The sequence below is a fragment of the Mirounga leonina genome, unplaced genomic scaffold (assembly GCF_011800145.1).
Source record: "Mirounga leonina isolate KUSES-001 unplaced genomic scaffold, KU_Mleo_1.0 Mir_176, whole genome shotgun sequence".
Lineage (NCBI taxonomy): Eukaryota > Metazoa > Chordata > Mammalia > Carnivora > Phocidae > Mirounga > Mirounga leonina.
Genome location: NW_023270454.1, coordinates 38,402,008 through 38,425,627, shown reverse-complemented (window position 1 = coordinate 38,425,627; position 23,620 = coordinate 38,402,008). Strand labels below are relative to the sequence as shown.

The 23,620-nt window shown below is 33.5% G+C and overlaps 1 protein-coding gene across 1 annotated transcript in view; it reads right to left on the bottom strand.

Annotated features, from left to right (window-relative positions):
* The window catches only part of TTC29 (tetratricopeptide repeat domain 29), a 156,160-nt gene extending 133,306 nt beyond the window's left edge, over positions 1-22,854 (bottom strand). Inside the window, exons 1-2 of the mRNA XM_035023256.1 lie at positions 22,763-22,854; positions 20,686-20,769 (exon numbers count right to left, since the gene is read on the bottom strand). Coding sequence (XP_034879147.1) covers positions 20,686-20,769; positions 22,763-22,854 — 176 coding nt within the window. The remainder of the gene's footprint in view (positions 1-20,685; positions 20,770-22,762) is intronic.
* Positions 22,855-23,620: the final 766 nt, after the last annotated feature.

The window sequence follows — 23,620 nt, the reverse complement described above, 5'->3', positions numbered from 1 at the left end:
AAGAGAGGGCTGGTATATCTGTCATAATGTCACTGGCCACAACAAGGGAGTGTGTGCTAACATGCTCTTGTATGGGCTGCCCACTGGGGATTGAAGAAGGACAAGCTGTAACTCTGAGAATAAGAAGCATCAGGGAACTATCAAAGGAGTCAAATCAGCATATTTCCAGATCTGACAGAAAAGGATGGATTGAGCGCATCAGAGGTGGACACCTGTATAGAACCCCATAGGTTTAGAATGCATTCAACTACAAGTAAGAGAACTTGTTTCATAGTGCCTTTAAAACTAAAGGTTTCCACTTATCACAGCACAAGATGCCTAAAAGTAGGCATCTGCTGGCCTTGGTTCAGTGGCCTGGCAGGTTCAATGCATCTGGGATTATCTTAATTTTTCCCTCATGCTTGTCCCCTGCTGGTCACTGGAGGATTGCTATAACTTCAGATATTGTGCTCACCTTCAAGGCAAGAAGAAAGGGGAGGTGGTGGCACCAGAGGTGTCTTTCCCTGTTATTGGGAAAAACAAAAGCATTCCTATAACTGTTAGTAGATTCTCACTTTGGTCCTATTGGCCGGAACTTTGTCGTATGGCCACCCCGTGCTGCAAAGAAACTGGGAAAAGCAAATATCCTGTTCTTGGACACATTGGTCTCCCAAGCAAAACTAAAGTTATGTTAGCCAAGAAGAATGGAGAAATGAGATACTAGATAGGCAAATTCAGGGTCTATAACAAGGTCCTAGATTAAGATCTGCAAGTAAATACTGACAAACCCCCAGCCCCGGAGTTGCCAGATAAAACTGGGCAGGATGCCCAGTTAAATTTGAAATCAGATAAACAATGAATAATTTTTTTTTAGTATTAGTATGCTCCAAATATTGCATGGGACATATTTATACTAAAAAAGTTTTTTGGGTTTTTGTTTTTTGTTTTTTGTTTTTTTTAAGATTTTATTTATTTATCAGAGAGAGAGAGAGACAGAGGCAGGCAGAGGGAGAAGCAGGCTCCTTGCCGAGCAAGGAGCCCAATGTGGGACTCGATCCCAGGACCCTGGGATCATGACCTGAGCCGAAGGCAGAGGCTTAACCATCTGAGCCACCCAGGTGTCCCAGTTTTTTGGGTTTTTGAAACTCAAATTGGATTGTATATCCTGTATTTTTATTTGCTAAATCTGGCAACTCTCCTCCCCTCCACCCTGCACCAGCACTGTGTTGTTTCTATATAAGAAAATAGGGTGAGGGGAAGAGGTGTCAAAATCTTGAATAATCTGAGAAATCACTGAATTGGACTCACATTACCTGAGAGGGACAAGATTAGATTTTTACATGAGGGAGGATCAAGGCTCAGGGCCAGGAATTAAAATTAAGTTATAAAAAAATAAAGGCTTTCGATTTAGCATCCTTGAGTTTGTGAATCTGAAATTTACACCTGATCCTAGAGAACGGCCAGGAGGAGGGTAGAACTGGGAGCAGGGTGAAGAGATGGTGGTCCTGGGAAGGACAGGCCACAGAGGCTGAACCAAAGAAAAGGTGGAGGGAATGGACAGAAGTAGGTGGATTCAATACATATTTAGGAGATAAAAATATTAATTCCGTAGTGACTGAGTGGGTGTTGGGGGTGGAGGAAAGGGAAGACCTAGGATGACAACCAGGTTTTGAGGTTAGATCACAGGTAATTGGTAATTTGTTAAAGAGAAGAACACAAAAGGATGAAAGCTTTGGGGAAAGATAATGAGTTTGGTTCAGATAACTTGAGTGTGAGGAGGCTGAAGGGACAGCTAAGTGGTACCTCCACAGTGGGGCAGCTTATGGGGGAATATAGGAGAGCGGAGGACAAGGGGCTGAAAATCCAGTCTTGCTTCAAGCAAGCACTGTCATCTTTGTAAGGTTATGCCTTGGAAGAAAAGAAAATTATAAATAAATAAAAATTAGAACATTGACTTTAAGCAATAAAAATAAACACAAGCCAGGAGGCCACCTATGTTCTAATCTCATATCTCTAATCTCAACAGAAATGCAAGAAAATCATTCTGTAAGCCTTATTTCCTTCACCTCGAAGGTGAGGCTGTTTTGATTGGATTTGGTCCACTCAACATCTAGTTCCATTTCCACAAGTGGCAGCACTCCAAAACACTTTTGGAAATGACCATTTTCACACTGTGGGTCATCTTGGTGGGATTTGATCTTAAAGGCTCTCTAAACAACAGGTGGGTCCCCAGTGACCATTAAGGCAACTGGTTCCTCTCCCAGAATTTTGAATCTTGAGGCAAGAAACACAACAAAGGTTTAGCAAGTTGTTGCAGCTCAATCATCTTGGGATGATTCAGCTTGTTACCCAGTATCCTTCCAAAAAATGGTTTCTACTTTATTTAGTCAGAATCAGTTCCTGCTACCTGTGACCAAAGTACAGAATGGATTCAGAAGGGACTGTACTAAAATGGTTTCCAAGACATTTTTCAGCCTCAAAACATCCATGATATGTAACTGCTATCAATTTTTTTAAATTTCTGGTACATTTTTTAAAAAGACCATTCTTTGTGTAAGAGATTTCAAATAGAGATGTATTTTAAAATGCATAAATAACTATGCTGATATCATCTCGATTTTCTATACACATTCATGTGTGCACACATATGCATATGTACATATATGTCATTGTTTGAGCCTCATTACTAATCTGAAAGCCAGAAAGAGCAATTAGTGATTTACTAAATAAGTTCCTATTTAAATCTTCATAGTTAATGCAAATTATTTCTTTTAAAAATTTTATTTATTTATTTGAGACAGAGAGAATGAGAGAGAGAGAGCACATGAGAGGGGGGAGGGTCAGAGGCAGAAGCAGGCTCCCCGCCAAGCAGGGAGCCCGATGCAGGACTCGATCCAGGGACTCCAGGACCATGACCTGAGCCGAAGGCAGTCGCTTAACCAACTGAGACACCCAGGCGCCCGCAAATTATTTCTTTTAAACAAAATAATTTTCTTTTATTAAAATGAACTGACCATCTGGAAAAAAAGTATATCAATTTCCACCATTATGTTTGGATTTCTCAGGTTTTATATTTCATAACAGAATCACAGGCAAAGTTGACTTGCTTTATGGAAAGAAAATTTTTTTAAACACAAATAGAAATATAGATAGGATTCAAATTTATTATTTTGTTATTTCATTTGGAAACAAAGTTACCAGCCTTTGGTTTCATTTGTATATTAAAACCAATATTAGCCAAAATGAAAATATATTCTCTGTAAGTATCAGAAGAAAAATCTCCTTGACCTAAAAAGTCGCTATACTGGGCAGAAATTGAGAATTCTGGTAAAATTTATGTAGATTTGATATTATGGAATTTGAGAAAAGTTTTCCTGACAGAAAATATGCCATTCATAGGAGTAGAAGTTGTGACATTCATGGATATGCTGGACTCTATAAATCTATACCCTGAGGAAGATATCTGTCATTGCAGATACCCAAGGTTGCACCCAAGAGATGTAGCTGGAGAAGAATGAATTTAGGAATGGAATTAAGTGGTCATCCATTCCATATGGATTTTATTACTATTTAGAGGCATTCTTCAAAGGAGATTCTGTACATTTTAAATTTACATAAAAATTGCCCTAAAAGATTCAAAGATTTTTTTTAAAAAAATCTATACATTTACAGAAAGTAAAACTGACCACTTTGACAGAACTTCATAGCAGTTGAATGTGTGGAGATGCTGAGAGATGGGGAGCTCTCTATTAAACAACCATGGAGATTTTATATCATTTTAAAATTCTGCCTTAAAACATTCTGAGCGGCTATTTACAGAATATCTACAATGTGATAGACACTGTGTAGGCATCATTTCTAACATATGATAACTCTACAAAGCAATACTTCCATTTTCACAGATAAAGAAACTATCTCCAGTGAGGTTGTGATTTGCCATGTAAGTGACAAAGCCATACAAACTAATAAGGGTCAGAATTGGAATTCATATCCAGGTTTCTGAGTGAAAATTCTGGGTTTTTTCCACTTTACCACATTGTCTCCTATTACCTCAGATTTGTTGGTTTTTCTTCCCTTTCTCTTCCTCTACACTTTTTTTTTTTTTTTGCTTATTTGCTTTGATTGTTTCGGACTTTGTCATAATTGGACAATTACACGTAACTCTCAAATTTGAAAGCCGTTGCCTTTGTCCATGCTAATCCATGTTTGTGCTGGGTTGGAAAAAGAGATTAGTGTCATTTTGTGACTCTCCTAAAGAATCCCCTTCCTTAAAATGAGGAAGCAGACAGTAGCATCCATGAAAAGCAAATTAAATAGATGTGATTGTCACTCAAGGATATATGAAGTCTAATAAAAGAAAAACACTGAGAAAGACAAACATATGAAAGGATAAAAAGCACACACTTCTACAAATATGAAAAACATGAATAAAGGGAATGAATAGATATGACAGCTTATTTTATTTCTCTGAACTTATAGGTACTTATATTAGCTATTAGATGGATTTCCAAAATCAAAATGAATTATCTACTAGTCAAATAAATGATTAATATATTTAACATATTTTCTTCATAGGACAAACTCAAATACTGTATCAAGGTGAAGCTTCATATTCAGTAAATTATTTCAAAAGCAGTTTAATAAAAAATCATACTTTAAGACAAGATCATAAAATTTTTATTTAATCTGACAAAGACAAACTCAAAAGATATGTAATATCTAATCAAAAGTCAGGATAATACTTTTATTCCATTAAGTTAATATTTATAAGTCACTAGTGGGTTATCTATGTGTCAGTTATAACAGTCTTACATTCATATTGTAGGAATAAATGTTATTGGAATCACCTATGGGATAATTACATCGACTCTTAAATTAATACTTAAATAGCTTCAGTTAATATAATTTCCATGGAATAAAGTGAGTCACTATTCTTACCCATACTTTTCAGTGTAGGTAGATATTACATATAATTAGAATGGGAAAAATATATATTTCTTGAGACACATATTGATAAAGACCATATAAGTAATTTGGGTATGTTTTATAGTTTTTTGTGAAAAGAATAAAATTTTCCCAAAAAGCTAAAACAAAGATACGCCATTCCCCTAGCCATATAATATATATAAAGAAAGAGAAGTTAGAAAGAAAAAATATCAATTATATTTGAAGTGACTGAAAAGCATATAGAATTACAATGAAAACTGAAAGCGTTTTCTTAGTTTTACACGTTTAGGTTTTTAACAATTGTCAGATAATATCGACTAATACTGATTAAGAACTAACACTAATTAAGAAATGCACTATTATCACTCACATATATTTTTGTGTAATAACCATTGGAGAGTTGAGATTTTTAGGACTTTTATTTTCCATGTAGTTCAAAATATAACAAGAAAAAAAAGTTTCATTATGAAAAAGGCTCTTTTTAAATTTAAAGGATTTCCAATAAGTTGACTGGTCTCTGGGGGCATCTACTGGAAATTTAGCAAACTGCAGGCACATCATGCAAATTTAATAACTTTCATTATCCATCTTAATACAGATATTATTTTAATTGATATGTAAATAAGGTGACACTCAAAGAAGATAAATGTAAAGTTATGCATGGTATTCTATCTCATCCATCTGGAAACAGCAAAATAAGTAGCTGTCTATGAGATCAGTTAACAAATACTCAACTGTTAAAAATGTAAATAGGGCAGGTGGCATATTACAGATTAACAGTTTCCAAACCACTCAATTTTCATGTTTGGAAAAATTAGAAATATATTTTAGAGATAAACATACACATTTTTAATTAGGCATTTTTATTAATCCAAATAAAATATATAAAAAGCATTTTTAATATGATGGCTTCTCTAAAACAAATTCATTTTGCATCTCAGTATATCCACCAATATAAATAACTTGATAATCACTGCTTATTTTCTATATGACTTACTTTAATTATTTATATGTTAATGTCTCAAAAAGTAGAATTTGTTATACTTGAAATGAAAAATCTATTTTTTATTATAATTAGTTATTAAAAGTGGAATTAGTCATTAAGATGAACATTGTTATTAATTTCTCTTAAACATTCTAGGTGAACTTCTTAAAGAAAAATGAGCATATAATAAAGAAAATACAATCACTGCAGCTTATGTATTGTTTAGCATATATTTCAATAAAGAAAATAACTCTTGTAAAAATATTCTTGCAGTTTTGACTAATCATGTTATAGGAATTTTAATGTAACAGCTTTTTTAACAATCATGATTTTCTTTGTGAAATTTATGGGTTATATTTGCTTTAACAGAAAATAAAAAACTAATTTTGAAGGTATATCTATTGTTCTATACTTACTATTTTACCATAATATACTTTAGATGTTGCTATAATTTTATATAAAAACTCTCCTAATAGATTGAAATACATAACATTTTACTTTGTTCCAAAGAAACACCACAAATGCATGTATTAGTTTACACTGTTTCTGGAAATCTCAGAATTGCTATCCAAATAAACGTGATACCACCTTTAATTGTATAAATTGAAAAAACCTAATCACCATAAAAATGTTACCAACAAATCAGAACATAAATATTAATACGGCAGGATTTTTGTTTCAGTTTAGATTTAGAATCATTTAGATAGCTGGACTTATTTGGTAACTTAAAAATAAATAAATAAAATCCACCTCCCAAGAGGTTACAGAATAGAATTCTTTTGTGATTTTTCTAAACAATTAGAAGTTTATTAACTTGAAACTGCTACATATGTCAGTGTGCTTCATATTTTCAGAAAGTACACATTTTTATCTATTAATAATCAAAGTTAGAAAGCCTAGTCAGACTGCCAACATTTTGAAAGTACATATGGAAATTGAAAAATGCCATTTGGAAAAAACTATTTAACCTACATTCAACCTTTAACTCTTTTTTAAAAAGTCTAACAATAACTAAGAAATAAAGTTTAGTCTATAATATTTTTTAAGTAGGACTATTACTAATGTAATTATCTCAACAAAAAATAAAATATTTAAAAATATGATCAGCAAAGAATTCTGCTAAGATTACAACAAAAATTCACTTCAACATGGGCGATTTTATTTAAAGATAAATGGAATATTCATGGAGAATGGAACAAAGATTATTTCTCAGATTCAATTAGATAAGAACTGATATTTAGCAAAATGTTAATCAGTCAAATAGTATTTTTGCTGGTGATTGTTACCCGATATCAGAGGAAAGCTGTGGTTATTTAGCAAACAGTACAGACTGCAATGTTACAATAGCTTTAAATAATTCCCTTAATAATATAAAGGCATTTTTTATGTGCATATCCTGTTAAAATTTATTTACTCAAGTGATTTCAAGTCAATCAAGTCTTTGAACCACAGAGATTGTCATCAATCAGGAATGAATAAAACTATTCATCAGTCAATATAAAGTATTACCAAAATATTTACCCATGTAGCTGTAACACACATTTTCTTTACTGAAAGATTTTCTCTACTAGAAAAAGATCTCAAACTTAACCACATTTAAAAAAGTTTTTCTTTACAAGTTTAGTGAAAAGCACTGGAAGAAAGACAGCTCTTTAGATGAGGTTAATTACATAATTTTTAACATGGTCCTATTACTTGCAAACTCCCTTGAGAAACTCAAACTTATTTAAAAATGAAAATGTTAAGCTAAAGACAGGACACGAGAAGGTATGGAATGAGTGTCATCGTTTCAGAAGAATTTTCAGGGAAGGTATTTCCACAGTACCACCATTGAGTCCAAGCACCTTTGGCTAAATGTGGCAGTCATACGGATTTCTGTGTTTTTTTTTTTTTTTTTTTCAGATCACACTGTAACTTTCAACTACAGGAAAAGCAATTAAACATAAGCTGAAAGATAAAGACTGAAAATAATCTTAGGTTTTGGATTGAGGATAATGATAAAAAAAGAAATCTGAGTAATATAATTCTATTATAGTCTGTGTCCTAATACAACAACAATAAACATAAGAAAAAGAGGAGAAAACAAAAGGTAAGCTTTATACTACATGACTACAAACAATTGACTATAAACACCTATAAACATGATCACGCTAGCTCATAGAATCATGTTCTTCTATATTACTATTTATAATTTTTTTATTAATATAAAACCCCATACAATATAAGTCACTATTTTTTGAAACATAATCTTGTGACTGTTCTCCAAAATTTTTAATATTCTATTTTTTAGGAAATTTTGTCTCAAATATTATCATTTAAACTTTTTCCTTCAGCTCTTCATCAATACATCTTTATAAATTAAAGAACTATCAATTTTTCATAGAAGTTGAGTGAAATGTCAACTTTTAATAAAAATGCAAAGCTGGAGAATATAAAGACAAAACTTAGTAAAAACAACAAGTTGCATTAAAAAGAAAACTTCAGCCCACTGTGTTCGTTTTTTACTAAAGTATGTCATACATTTTATCTTTGCAAGAGTTTGACGAGTTTTGCAAGTAAAATTCTGTTTCCTCTACACTTGCTAATAGTCATGAGAATCTGTAGTTTGCACCTTCCCATTAAAAATGTATTGTATTTTTTTGAAATTATTCACCCCGCCTTTTATCCAGATCATGTCTTTGAAAGGAGGAAGTAGATAATAAATGGAATAATTCATGATTTCCCATTAAATATGAAACTTTCTTTTGCAGAGTTTAGAAAATGAAGTTCTACATAATGTACAAAAGTTGATTAGAACTTTTTTAACCTTTTCAAGAAGAAACCTTTCACATTAAACAACTGCATGAGGAGGTTTCTTTGGGAAAAGTAAACCAATCAATTCTTTCCACCTATAGCTTTATCATATATATTCTAATGTTGTTCCTTCCCAACATATATTCCCATATACTACTTACCTAGTTATTAAAATGATGGGAAGAAAAATAGTATACACTGGGCTATAAACATGACAAGTATCTAAAAAAATGTAACTGATGTTTAAATTACAAAGTCATAAATTAAAAATGAAAACAAAACATTATTCATACTCTTTCCAGCAATGTAATGGAAAATAGAGGAAAGGTAAATAATAAAACCTGCATTTAAATTTCTATTATTATTATGACATTTCTTCTAGTGTGGTAATGATATTTCATCATGAGAAGAAAATATATACCTTTATAAAATTTATCTTTACAAATGAGCCATTGGTATTCTGTTAACTACACTATTTTGTCTTTTTTTAATAAAATAAAAAAATATTAAACCAAATGATCGTTAGGCTCATGACTGCTCTATCATTCTATATTTCTTTAATAAGAAATCTGTAGTAAATATAACTGAGGAGAAATGTCAAGTTCTATTTCAGGGCACAGATGACTTCAATTCTTTGTGTTTTTAAGTTTCTATTGTGGAATAGTTTGTTTTTCACTAAACATATTTTAATTTTCCACATTTCAAAAAAATAAAGAATGTATTTTGCCCTTCCAAGATTGAATACTTAAAAGATAACTACCATAATGTAAGCCATATGAAGAACCTTTCATACTGTATGCTCTTTAATTACCATCACAAAGGAGGTTTATAATGTACACATGAACACTGAAGCCAGGATTTCTCACAGGCTTTATGTACACAATGATCAAACGTCCAAAACACACATTTAGTTTTACATTTAGGAAAAACTAAATTAAAAACAAAAGCAAATTGAATAATTTGATGCTCTGGTCAGACCATATCTGCATATAAATATCTTATTTTCCTGAATGTTGTATTAATTTTATGGCAAATATCTCAAACATTTAGAAAATTCTTACTTGTAGTAACTAAGAGCATAGGGTACATCACATCAAATATGTGCATCAATAAGAATATTATAAGAACAAAAAGAAGTATATGTCAAGAGTAAAATAAAAGAGCTTTGAATTCAAACTTAAAAAAAATACAAAATATACATATAGTAGGGATTATAACTTCCTTGAAAGAGAGAACATATCATTTGTTTCTTTTGTATTTTCATATAATAATGTAAATGCTAACAAAGTGAAAGCTTGTATAACATTATTAATATCAAACAAAATAGAATTCAGGTATAAAAAATTAAAGGGGCATATGAATAACAGAGATTCACAGATTGATTTACTGTGAAATAGCGCAATTAGGAAACAATACACCTAATAACATAGCTTCAAAATTAACAGAATAAGGAGAAATTTATCTTAATGCTTTTTTTTTTCAGAAAATTACAAATAAAGTTGAGGAAAAAAAGGATTTGAATAACAATTTTCTAGCTTGATTGAAATAACAGGGTCAATCTATTAGTTTCTGATAGTATTTTCTGTATGGAACTGTCTACCAAGTAAATAGAGAATATTATTTATTTTTCAAACATACAAAGAATATTTATAAAAATTGGCCATGTACTGGCCATACTAGAAATTTTATAAACTGATATCATGTATGGCATATTTACTGAGCACAGGTAAAGATTCATCTCCAATCCTACATCCCTCCTCCCCCCCCCCAACAAAAACACACAAAAAAATTCATCTGCAAATTTACAAATGTATTTCTAATGTATTCACTGCCTAAAGGGAAAACCACCGTAGAAATGTTCATATATGTAGAATTGAAACAAAATAAAAACACTAAATATCAAATCCTGGGGGAAAAATCATCATGGTGTTCAAAAAGAAATTTATAATTTAAATGTACTTGTTAAAATACAAAAGCACAGAAACAAGTGAAGAAGCTAGCTTTCAACTCAGAGCAAGAAAAAAAATCTTAACAAAATGAACAACATGAAGTCAAATAAAAGACAGAAAGGGAAATACTAAAGGTAAAGGCATAAAATAATATAGAACAAAAAAGCTGACCCATAAAATAAAAGAATGGTTACATGATAAGACAAATAAATCTTGGCAAGTATAATCAAGAAAAATAAATATAGGTAAGTCACCAAAATTGTGCCAGGAATGAAAAAGGTAATATAGCTTCTAATTATAATTATAGTAATGGCTAATTTTTATTGTATGCTTAGAATGGACCAATGTTCTCAATATTTTACATCTTTTTAAACTTTACAATATTTATATGAGATAGGTATTATTATTATTATCATCATCTCCATTTTACGGATGAGGAAACTATGGCACAAAGAGGCTTTATTTTTTTCTTTTTATACAGAAGGGGAGGGTCAGAAGGAGATTCTTTTTATTTTTAATATTTTATTTATTCATTTGAAAGGGTGAGAGACAGAGAGAGCACAAGCAGGGGGGAGAGGCAGAGGGAGAAGGAGAAGCTGACTTCCTGCTGAGCTGGAAGCTGGACATGGGGCTCCATCCCAGGACATGGAGATCATGATCTGAGCCGAAGGCAGACAATTAACAGACTGAGCCACCCAGGCGCCCCAGAGAGAGATTTTTTTGGGGGGGTTCCAAAGGATTAGAAAGAATGTGTTACTGTATTTATTTAGTCCTTTCTTTTTTTTCTGCACTTTTTTAAAATTTTATTACGTTATGTTAATCACCATACATTACATCATTAGTTTTTGATGTGGTGTTCCATGATTCATTGTTTGCATATAACACCCAGTGCTCAATTTAGTACATGCCCTCCTTAATACCCATCACCAGGCTAACCCATCCCCCCACACCCCTCCCCTCTAGAACCTTCAGTTTGTTTCTCAGAGTCCATATTCTCTCATGGTTCATCTCCCCCTCCGATATCCCCCCCTTCATTTTTCCCTTCCTGCTATCTTCTTCTTCTTTTTTTTTAAACATATAATAAACAAAATCACAAGGTATACAAAGAAACAGGAAAATATCCCATTCAGGGGGACTAAAATATAAACCAACTGAAACTGTCCCTAAGAAAGACCAGATGATACAGAAAAAGTATTTGACAAAGTTCAATACCATCATGATAAAAACACCTAACAAATAAAAATAGAAGGAAACTACCTCAACATAATAAAAGCCATATATGAAAAACCCACAGCAAACACAATACTCAATTATCAAAGACTGAAAACTACCCTCTTAGATCAGGAATAAGGCAAAGATACCCAATTTTATCACATCTATTCAACATAGTACTGGAAGTCCTAGCCAGAGCAATTAGACAAGAAAAAGAAGTAAAAGGCATCCAAATTGGAAGGAAAGAAGTAAAATGATCTGTTTCTAGTGTTGCAGAAACCCTATTTAGAAAAACCTGAAATTCCACAAAAAAAGCTGCTAGAACTAATAAATTTAGCAAATTAGCAGAATACAAGGTCAACACACAAAATTCAGTAGATACCCATACACTAACAATAAATAATCTGAAAGGGAAATTAAGAAAACAACTTCACTTACAATAGCAACAATATACAAAATAAAATACTTAGGCATTAACTAAGGAGATGAAAGATTTGTACAATGAAAACTGTAAAATATTGTTGAAAAAAGTTAAAGAAGACATATCTAAATGGAAAGACAGACATATAAACCAATGGAATAGAGTCAGAAACAAATCTTCACATGCATGGCCAGATGATTTTTGATAAGGATGCCAAGACTATTCAATGAAGAAAGGACACTTTTCAACAATTGATGGTCAGAAAACAAGATATTCACGTGCAAAAGAATGAGATTAAACCCTTACCTAACACTGTATACATAAATTAAAATGGATCAAAGACCTAAACATAAGAGCTAAATCTATAAAACGTTTAGAAGAAAACTTAGGGCAAAAGTCTTACAACATCGGCTTTGGCAATTATTTCTTGGATGTGACACAAAAGGTACAGGCAATAAAAGACAAAAGAGACAAACAGGACTTCATGAAAATTAAAAAGCTTTGTTATCAAAAGACACTATAAATAGTGAAAAGGCAACCTATGAAATAGAAGAAAATAATTGCAAGTCATATATCTGATAAGGGATTAATATCCACAATATATAGACAACTCCTGAAAGTTCATAATGAAAAACAACTCAATTCAAAAATGGTCAAAAGACTCAAAGACATTTCTCCAAAGAAGATATCCAAATGACCAATAAGCACATGCAAAGATCTCAACATCACTGATCATTAAGGAAATGGAAGTCAAAACCACAATGAGATACCACCTCATACTTAGTATGATGGCTACTATGATAAAAGCAGAAAAAAATAAATGTTGGTGAATATGTGACAAAATTGGAACCCCTGTATGTTGTCAGTGGGAATGTAAAATGGTACAGCCACTCTTGTGGCAGAATGGTGGTTCCTAAAAAAATTTAAAATAAAATTACAAATTATTTGGAAACTCCACTTTTGGGTTTATAATCAAAAGAATTGCAAACAGGGTCTCGAAGAGATATCTGTACACCTATGTTCATAGCAGCATTTTATAGCTAAAACATGGGAGCAACCCAAGTGTCCAACAATGGATGAAATGGTAAGTGAAATATGGCCTATACATACAATGGATTATTATTCAGCCTTAAAAAGGAAGGAAATTCTTATGGATAAACCTTGAGGAAATTGTGCAAAGTGAAATAAGCCAGTCACAAAAAGATAACTGCTGAATGATTTTACTTACATGAAGTATTTATACGAGGGGTCAAAATAATAGAGACAGAAAATAGCACAGTGGTTCCAAGGAGCTGAGGGGTGAGGTATTGTTTATTGGCTGTAGAGCTTCAGTTTTGCAAGATGAAAAGAATTCTGGGGATAGATGGTGGTGATGGTTGCACAACAGTATGAATGTATTTAATGCCATGAACTGTACACTTAAAAACAGTTAAAATGGGGGATGCCTGGGTGGCTCATCCCACTGACAGTTCTGACTGATTCAACCCCTGTGGTACCTGGGTGTTTATCTCCTTTTATCACTCTGTTTCTTGTTCCTGAAAGAGCAATTTCCCAGATGATTTCCAAATAGAGAAGGGCCATTGTGCACTTTCAGGTTTATAAGCTATTATTGGAAGAGCCACGGTCTCTGGCTATATTCCTTATTTTAATTTTATTTTTTTTTAAAGATTTTATTTATTTGACAGAGAGAGACAGCGAGAGAGGAAACACAAGCAAGGGGAGTGGGAGAGGGAGAAGCAGGGTACCCGCTGAGCAGAGAGCCCAATATGGGGCTCGATGCCAGGACCCTGGGATCATGACCTGAGCCGAAGGCAGATGCTTAACCGACTGAACCACCCAGGCACCACTATATTCCTTATTTTAAAGCAATCTTATCATAATAATGGTAAGTTTAAGTGATTTGTAGAAATGTTTTAAGTGTTTGGAATAGCTTAGCAGACTATACAAATTGTGTTGCTTGGTACAGCATAAGTTAGTTTATGAAAAATTTACTGTAAGCTGAAATTTAAAAAAAATTTCTCTTCTTTGTTGGCATTACTAAGTTTGAAATGTATCTTATTAAAAACTCTGAACATGATGAAAATGATACGTAGTAAAAAGCAAAATATGTGACTGTACATATTTATAGAAAAGTGATAAATTAATATTAATACCTAAATCAACACATAAAGTTAATGTGAAATATTTAGGTTATTTATATTCATTAATAAATGCTTTAAAAGCAAAAAAAATCAATGACAGTTAAACAGCTAAAGCGAGGGTTGTCTATATGTGCTTCATACAGAGAATCTCATTTAACTTTCATAAGAATTTCCTGTTATTATTGTGCTTTTGAAATAGTTATGGAAATCAGATATTAGAGAAATCAGGTAACCTGAATAAGACTACACAGGTATTAAGCAGCAAAACCAAATTTCCAACTGAGGAAGAAATTGTCTCCCATAACAGCCAGAGCGGCAATGTCATGATTCCTATGCTTTTGCCTTACACAGAATTTTTTTTAAGTCCAATAGAGCTGCTAAGTTTAAACACCATATATGAAAATAATATTTTAAAGCAAGCTTTTAAAGGACATAAAGACGTAAGTAACCAAGAAATTGGCATTTCTGTGTTCTGTTGACATTTGAAATCTTTCCTCCTTTTTTATTTATTTAGACTTAGTTTTGATGAAAACCTGAGATCCTTTTTGCTAGGAAAGAATTTTTTTTAAAGTTCCTTCCAACTACATTTTTTAAATTCCAAAATTTTAAACCATATTCATATCAATATTCTTTTTTTAAAAAAATTATGGTCAAAAAAAAGTCTTTTCTTTCCTAGTTTCACATCCTAGAGATCTGCTGTGGAAGACAACACTAGAATTTAAATAAGTAAGTAAATAAATGAAAATAAATAAAAAGGAAAGGTACCCCTCCTCTCTTCCTATCACTATTCTTTGCTATTGCTTAATTTTTTTGTATTCGTGAGAAGGTAAGGAATAATCACCTCTCCGTTTCAGAACATCAAAATCCTGTCTCTCTTCCTCAAGTCAGGAAGACCTTGAAACGCAGTCTGCTACCCAGAAGGAAAGAGGGGCAGCTTCCTTTCCCTCTCTTCCCTGCCTGTTTCTCTTAGTCAGGCAAGCATTTATTCGGCAATTGTCCATTTCAGAAAGTTAATCTGCAACCCTCCATATAGAATTTCACTTATTACTTTACAAGAGAGCAAAATGTGTTGAAGAGAAAACAAAATGATTTCACAAAATTATTTAAAAGTAAACAAGATCAATGAAGCAGAAGAACAGCACACCAGAAGGAACCTAAATTCCCATAGGGTTATTGTGAAATATATCCTGAATAAACGTCTTCACCCCCTTATATATACTCTGATTACCTGGCCACTGTACAGATCCAGGTGCTAAATTTGCTTGTAACAAGAGTATCTGTGGTTCCTAAAAGCACCTCTGGAAGACAATTTTGAAATAAACTCAAGATGAAAACTTACATTGGCAAAATGTTTTAACTGCCTAAGTATAAATCAGTTCAAAATAAGGAAGGGGAGAAAGGCTTTAAAAGACATGAAAATAAATGGCTCTTTGTTTCTTTACAACCCAAACTTGTTGAATATGGTAACTGACAGTTCTAATTGCCACTGTGCTGACAAAGTGATGCTTCGCACCCTTCAGCTGATGATGCCGAAAGGTGCTCTGCAAGAAAGCAGTATCTTAAGATGCACACAGTTTTGAACTAAATCTACTCTTCCACATAATAGAACGTGATATCTGAAGCAGAAAATAATACCGAGCAGATTAGCATTCTCTGTCCCTTGATGATTTTGTTTATTTGTATCCTCATATACATAGCTGAAGCTATAAAAACTGCCCCTCAGAAATTTTTATTTGAATCTACAAATGATACTTTCATTACTTAGCTACTCAAAGCAATTACAATATGATAATAAGAGATACTTTCAATCCTTTTAAAAAACACTATATTCTGACAATATAAGACAATAAAAAACAAAGTACAAAACCACAGCAAGATCTTCTTTAGTTGTCAAAAGTCAGTCAAATACTATCGATGACCTATTTGAAGATTTATCTAAGAAAGTCAAATTGTCAGTGTCAATTATATTTTATGTGAGTACAAAATGTGGGGGGAAATGTACCTAGTAGGCACTCAAATAACCCAGTCACTTAAAAAGTAATGAAGAAAACTGAAATTCTTTTGTAAATGTAGGTAATAAAAAACCCAGAAGCCCTTTGCTTTTGAACTACTTTACCCATTCCAAAGTAAAATGATCCCCCATCAATGGATTTGGCCATTCTGGGAACAACTACTCTAGCTTGTCCTGCTCAATTACTCGTTTAAATTTTATACCCCTACTTGTGTACATAAAACACCTTAAGCTGCTTTGATTCAATATTCAAACCAGTCACCTACAACACGGACCTGAAAATACTGTAACCAAAGAATAGTCACAGCAAGAAACCTATTTCATGGTGTCAATCTGACGTTTACGCATTCATTCATTTAACTTGCAGGTGTTGATCTCTGACCACGTGCCAGGGCACACAGGGACATGCTTCTGTTCCTGTGCAGATCCATTCTGCTGGGGATGAAGACAGTCGACTTACAGATGCCCAGTGCAAGAGGGGGGACAAGTTATAGCAGAAATAGAGCCAGATGATTTGGCTGAGAGTAAGCAGAGGTGGGGTGAGGGCTACTGGATTATGAGGTCAGGGAATGGCAGACTGAAGAGGTCACATTCAAGGTGACTGACACCTGCAGGACAAGAAAGTGTCAGCAATAAGGCCACAATGAGAGGAGTGAGTGGTGGGGAAAATGCGAGATAAAGTCAGAGAGGTCAGGAAAGTCCAAATCATGCACAGTAAAGTCCAAACCATGATAAGCCTTGGAGTTTATCATAACAACAATGTGGAAAGCTCTCAGAGGGTTTTAAGCAGGTGAGTGTCATGATCTAATTTTTTTCAAAAGATGACTCTGGAGGCTGAATTTTGGCAGAATTAGAGGGGATATGAGAAGAGCAGTTGGGAAACTCAAGTGATTTTGGCAAGGGATGACGGTGGCTATGCAATGAAGAGAAGTAGATGAACACAGGATATATTTAGGAGTTATATCTGATAGGACATAGTGATGGATTAGATGGGGGAGGATGGTGAAGTCAGGGTGCAACTCAAGGCTGCCTTGGTGCCATTTACTGAGCTGAGGAAAGACTGTGGGGAATTATTTGGTAGGCGAGGTGAGGGAAAATAGGGGTAAATCAAGAGTCCAGTTTGTGGCCAGATTAATTTTAGAATGTCTATTAAGTACCCAAGTAGGTATGTAAAGGAGGCAGTTGGATATAAAAATTGGGAGCTCAATGGACAGCTCAGGGCTGGATTTATAAATGTGACAGTCATCAGGGTATTGCAGTACTTAAGACTGGATCCACGGAGAGTGCTGCTGGAATAGAGGCCCTAAGACTCAGTCCTAGGACAACTCACCATTGAGAGTTTGAAAAGAGAACTTTTCGAAGGAGAGTCTGAAAGGAGACTAAGGTGGCAGAGTCAGAGTCTGGAAGAAAACCACAGGACATGGCATCCTGGAAGCCACAAGTACAGAGTGACCAATGAGAGAGTGCTCAACTCTATCAAATGTTGTGAAGACATCAAGTAAGATGAGGACAGAAACGTGATCACTATATGTGGTAAAAATGGAGGACGTTGGTCACTCTAAACAGAGAGATTTCTGTGACTTCTGGGGCCCGACACCTATTTAGAGTCCATTGATGCAAGAATGGGTGCAAATACTGAGACAGTGCTTCTGTTGCTATGAAGGGTAGAGGAAAATGGGAGAGAACCTGGGGGGGGGGGCAGTGTGTGGGGCAGATAAGAAGTCAAGGGAAATACTAAAGGAGATATGAATGCTAGTGAGATTGGTCCAGTGGAGAGGGAAAAGGATGATGTAGAAGAAGAGTATGTTTAAATGCAGGAGAAAGTCTTGGAACAAGTAAGAGGGGATGGTACCCAGAGCACAAACATCATCCTTAGATTAGAATAGGAACTCTTCACCAATTATGATAGAAGGAAAGTCACAGATTGTGAGTTTACATATAAGTAAATTGGTGTATTTTGGGTTAGATGATGAGGGGTTTGGGGACTAGACAGAGAGCACATACATATTATGGGATAGCAAAGCTAGTGGGTATCAATTATATAATGAATATATATATAACCATCTTACCATCTTAAGAATAAAGCAGTATATAGAGAGACTTAAAGATATATCTTAGATATTGATTCTGTCTGGTTGAAAATTTGATTCATCAATTTATCCCGCTTTTATACTGAGGATCTGTGAAGTACTAGTTTGGTAACTTTATAATGCCACCAAACAGAAAGCCAAACTCAAAATCTGTCTTCCATGGCAGGTTTCATCCTACCACCTTAGTTTTCTCTGATTTCCTCTAGACTCCGAGGCTACACTTCACAATACAATCAGCACTCATTCATTCCATATTTGTTTCCTGTTCGTAAATCTTATTGTCTCAAATTGAGACAAGGATGGGGTCAAATATTACGATAAGATATCACTGTCTCTCCCACTGTGAAAAACCTAGTATTACATATAAAGTAGGCACTTAAATGCTTGCTGACCAATTTATCTTTTTAGAGTTGACTAATAAAAAGTTTTACATAGCAATTCCTTGGTTAACAGAATATGCATAATTCCTCATGGCACCTGCTAAGTACTGCCAAGAGTGCTGAAATTATTCATCAGTTTCTCCTTTACATGCTATTCAATTAGTTTGTCTGTGGCAAAGTCTAGAATATATATCAATCAAAAGCAGAAGAGTGAGCTAAGTACAAGCTATCTTCCTATTAAGGTTTGCATCCACTATCCTAGCTTTGGTCTAAAAAAGTACTCAGCTGCAGGAAACTTTAAGGAGAATGCAATTGTAAGGCTGGAGAATTACCTGGTGCTACTTGTTTTCTGTAGCATATTATGGATTTAAAATCAGTTTGGTAATATCCTTAAAGAAAAAAATATTAAGAGAACACTCATCAGCAAAACCTATTTTGCATTGCTTTAGATCAAAGTTTTCTTCAATGCAAACTGAAAATTTAGCAGATTTTAAGTGCTGTATATGAATTTCTAGCTTGTTAAAATATGTGAAGCCTAAGTTTAATTCCAAATTTAATTCCTAATTGTTAAGCCAATTACAGATATTTGGATATTATTATATTTAAATCAGAATGAAAATATCACTTATATATTTTTTAAGTAATTGTATTATCAAACAATATTAACCTTTAACTTTATCCAACAGGTTACCATGGAAAGTTAATAAATTAACAATCAGAACAGCATTTAACCAAAGCTCCCAGATACTACACATGGCAGTCAATAGTGTTCCAAGGAATACAGTGATTACAGGTATTGTAAAATTTTGTCACTCTATAAAATAAAGTAGGTACTGACAGAATGAACTATTCCATTTTTCCATGTTATATGCAAATTGACAAAGATAATATCTAATAAAATGAAACATATCAAGAGACTTGGAATTTTAGACTCTATGAAAAACCATACCAAAAATATTAAGAAAACTCTTTCAGTGGACTCCCATAGCACTAGACAATACTAATTGAGAGGATGTTTTAAAAACACTTATTGCATAAAATAGTTTAATTGAATCATTTAATGAGTTCCATAAGATGCATCTGTATTTATAATATTTCTGTTTTTCAATGCCTGCATCTAAAGATCTGATGATAACATGGTCACCAACTCTATAGCTAAGAAATATTAAATCTGTTTAGCTATTATTTTAGGCTTTTATTCATTTCTCACTAACCTACACAGATTTTTATAGTTTTTACTTAAACCACAAATTAGTTTCTAACTGATAAAATGGCAAAGTTTATATTGTTCATTGATAAAATAAATCCAGACAATTTAGAATTATTTAAAAAAGCAACCGATAAACTATGATCCAGTCATTCTTTTTTGTGGGTTTTGGAGGGGGGAGGAACATACTTTAGTACAGAATTTTTGTTTTAAATCATGAGGAAAAAAAGATAGGATCTTTCTCTAAAAACTTTTTTCTCCCCCATGGAGGCAATACACCTTAAAATGGAAGTCAATAAGCAATTAATGGCACAGACTTAACTAAAGTATTGCAAATGTGATGGTATAATATCTTGGTAAATATGAGAATTTTGAAAGCCATAAAGTTAAAGACTTTGATATGTGTAAGTTCAATAGACATGACTTATCACTATTTAATATGAGCTTTAATTTTTAAATGCCATGTTCCAATGAAAAAGTGTACTGCACAGGAAAATTGAAATTTCAATAAAGAATCCAGACAAAAGAAACAAACTTTATATTAAAGTACCTTTAAGAGGTTATACTTACGCAGCAACCTCCTCTTTTGACAATCCTTTGAAATTCACCTCCAGGTAATGATCTATGTCATCTTTTTCTTTGATCAACTGAGACCTAAATGAAATGGAAAGAAATAATAAAGCACTGCTTTATCAAGTTGAAAAGCTCCCAAACATATAAAATGCCACCAGGAGAAGAGAAATATTTAAGGTATAATACCATATATAATAAATGTTCTACAATAGCTACAGAGATAGGTTGTTGATTAGTAATTTCCAAATTTTCATTTTCTTGAATGTTAAGAGATAAGGAAGAATCTTAAACTCAGTGTGCAAACAAATAAAACACCAACATATTAAAATAATCAGCATTCTTAAGAAAAATGGAGTTTTCTCCTCAAAGCTTATAAGCTCTTCCATTTTGCTCATGTTGCTTCACATTATAACTTTGCAATACAGAAGTCATATTCTGTTTGGCCCAGGATTTTGAACTAAGAACACCTGCTTGATACAAACATACAAAATATATTTGTTCCAAACATTACCAAATTTTGCTCTGAAATGTTGTTTGAGTGGGTTTTTTAGTCACACACAAAATTCAAGTTATTATTAAAAAAGTGATTTTAAAAAGACTTTACTGAGAAATCTATTACACTGGTAGTGTATTTATTCTCCACCCTCCCTTGCACCTTTAAAAAATAAGCATACCACTAACATCTCCTAACAATGGGAGTATGGGACTAAACAAGCATCTGTTTTTATTCAGAAACTAATGGAAAATCTTGATATAAAACTTTGTCCTAAATGGTTATGAAAAAAGTGGGTTTTTTTCCCAAAAAATTAATATAAGGAATAGTGTTCTTTAAAATCCATATTATTTTAGGGATGTGAGACTGGGCTGCATTTTTGCTGGTGTTGAAAAGAAAATGGAATCTCAAGCATTATAAAAGGCAGAAAGAACAAGTTTTTCAGACTTTATAAATACTCCACATTATTCAAAAGTAAAATTGAAAATAAGAATATTTGTATATCCTGAATTATGCATGTATTAAAAAAATCTGTTTTTCAAATTTTTTGAGAAGAAACTTTTATGCTGTTATAAGGGAACCTCCATGTTGTTTTAACTGTATGCATTTATTTTGGTCCAGGGACTTTGGTCTTTCCCAGAAATACTAAGAATAAAGTATGATCCTTCTCAAAACAAAATAGTCTCATAACTTTGATCATTATGCCTTGTCTGAAGTGAAAATTTTGTATATAAAGAAAATAAACCTACATATGCAAATTATTTATATCAATAAATAATATATGCATCACTATAACTCAATAAAACCATAAATGGCAATTTCTTTTTTTTTTTTTAAGACTTTATTTATTTATTCATGAGAGACAGAGCGAGAGAGAAAGGCAGAGGGAGAAGCAGGCTCCCAAGGAGCAGGGAGCCCAATGCAGGACTCGATCCCAGGACCCTGAGATCATGACCTGAGCCGAAGGCAGAAGCTTAACCATCTGAGCCACCCAGGCGCCCCTTAAATGGCAATTTCTAAGTAAAACAATCCTCATTAATACTTATGACAAAATACACTGTTCTCTTCTATAGTTTCCGGGCGGCAACTCCAGGACCTCAGCAGCTGTTTAGTGTAGCAGTGGAGTGATGATGAATTTTTAGCCCCAGGATCATTTCAGTACCTAAACCTGGCCTGCCAACTTACCCTAGTAGTGAGACCGTGTCCTCCTTCCTCCAAAACAGAAATTAGCACTCTAGACCTTGTGGATTAGAAGCTGTACACCTTTCATTTCTAAAGCCTCTGCTTTCAATTCTCCACTAATGTTTTTAAAAGGAAATATATCTCCAAAGTTTTATAGGACCATGATATAATTAGAATAGGTAATAAAACAATCAAATGAGTACTAGCTTGCTAAATAAATAAATTCTTTATATCTGAATGAGGTTCATTGATCCTTTGGAAATAGCAAATTTGAATATTCTGAATAAAACAATATACTCTTGTCTTTGAACAATTTTGTTTTCTGAGATGTGCTATTGACATTTCTTACTGCAAGAAATTCATTCTGTAGGAAAAGAAATGAAAACCAGGGTCACGTACCTTGGAATTGTGCCAGGGGAACATGGCAGCTTCTGTCTGGCTAAAGATGTAAGCTTTGGGCGTGTCATGGGCAGCGGGGGCAGGGTGGTCATTCTAGACTACAAAAAAAAAATAGAAACAGTATTTTAAAGAATGAATTTTTCAAAGAATCCTTTAAGACATTATTAGAGATCCACAGTCTGTCATCTGAGCTGAGAATACCTGTGTATAGAGCTATAGCTCTATTATTCAGGAATGATACTTAGTGAGTGGATTCTGCAGGTTGCTTCTCATTACTTTCTTCTACCATCTGCCTTTTGGCCAATTTATTACTTGTCTGCATCTCTACCACCAAATGGATAAGGAAAAAATCTGATAAATGAATTGAAGATTCAGATGATCAGGAGCTTTGGTATGAATTTTGTTAACGGACATGGTTGCAATTAAAGAGTGAACATTATTAGGACAGCTTTGGACTTCAAATGCTCATGCTTTGCTTTCCTGTTACAATCAATAATTGAAAACTGCTCATACTTTGCTATTTTCTAAAAACTTGCTTCCTCACAAATAAAGGCTTTTCCTTAGAAGTGATGGATGCTGAGACTGATTCTCAACAAGCAGACAGCTGCCCCAAGAGACACAGAGAGAGCTACCATAGTGTAACAAATCACTTCAAAATATAGAGGTCCAGAAAAGATTGTTTAAAACAACAATCATTTTATTATCTTTCACACTTTTTGCGGGTCAGGAATTAGGACAGGGTACAAGAGGATGGCTTTTCTCTATACCATGATGACTGAGCCTCTTCTGGGAGACTCAGAAGATTGGGGGTAACTCAATGGTGGGGGGGCCAGGAATCATCTGTAAGTGTCTTATCTC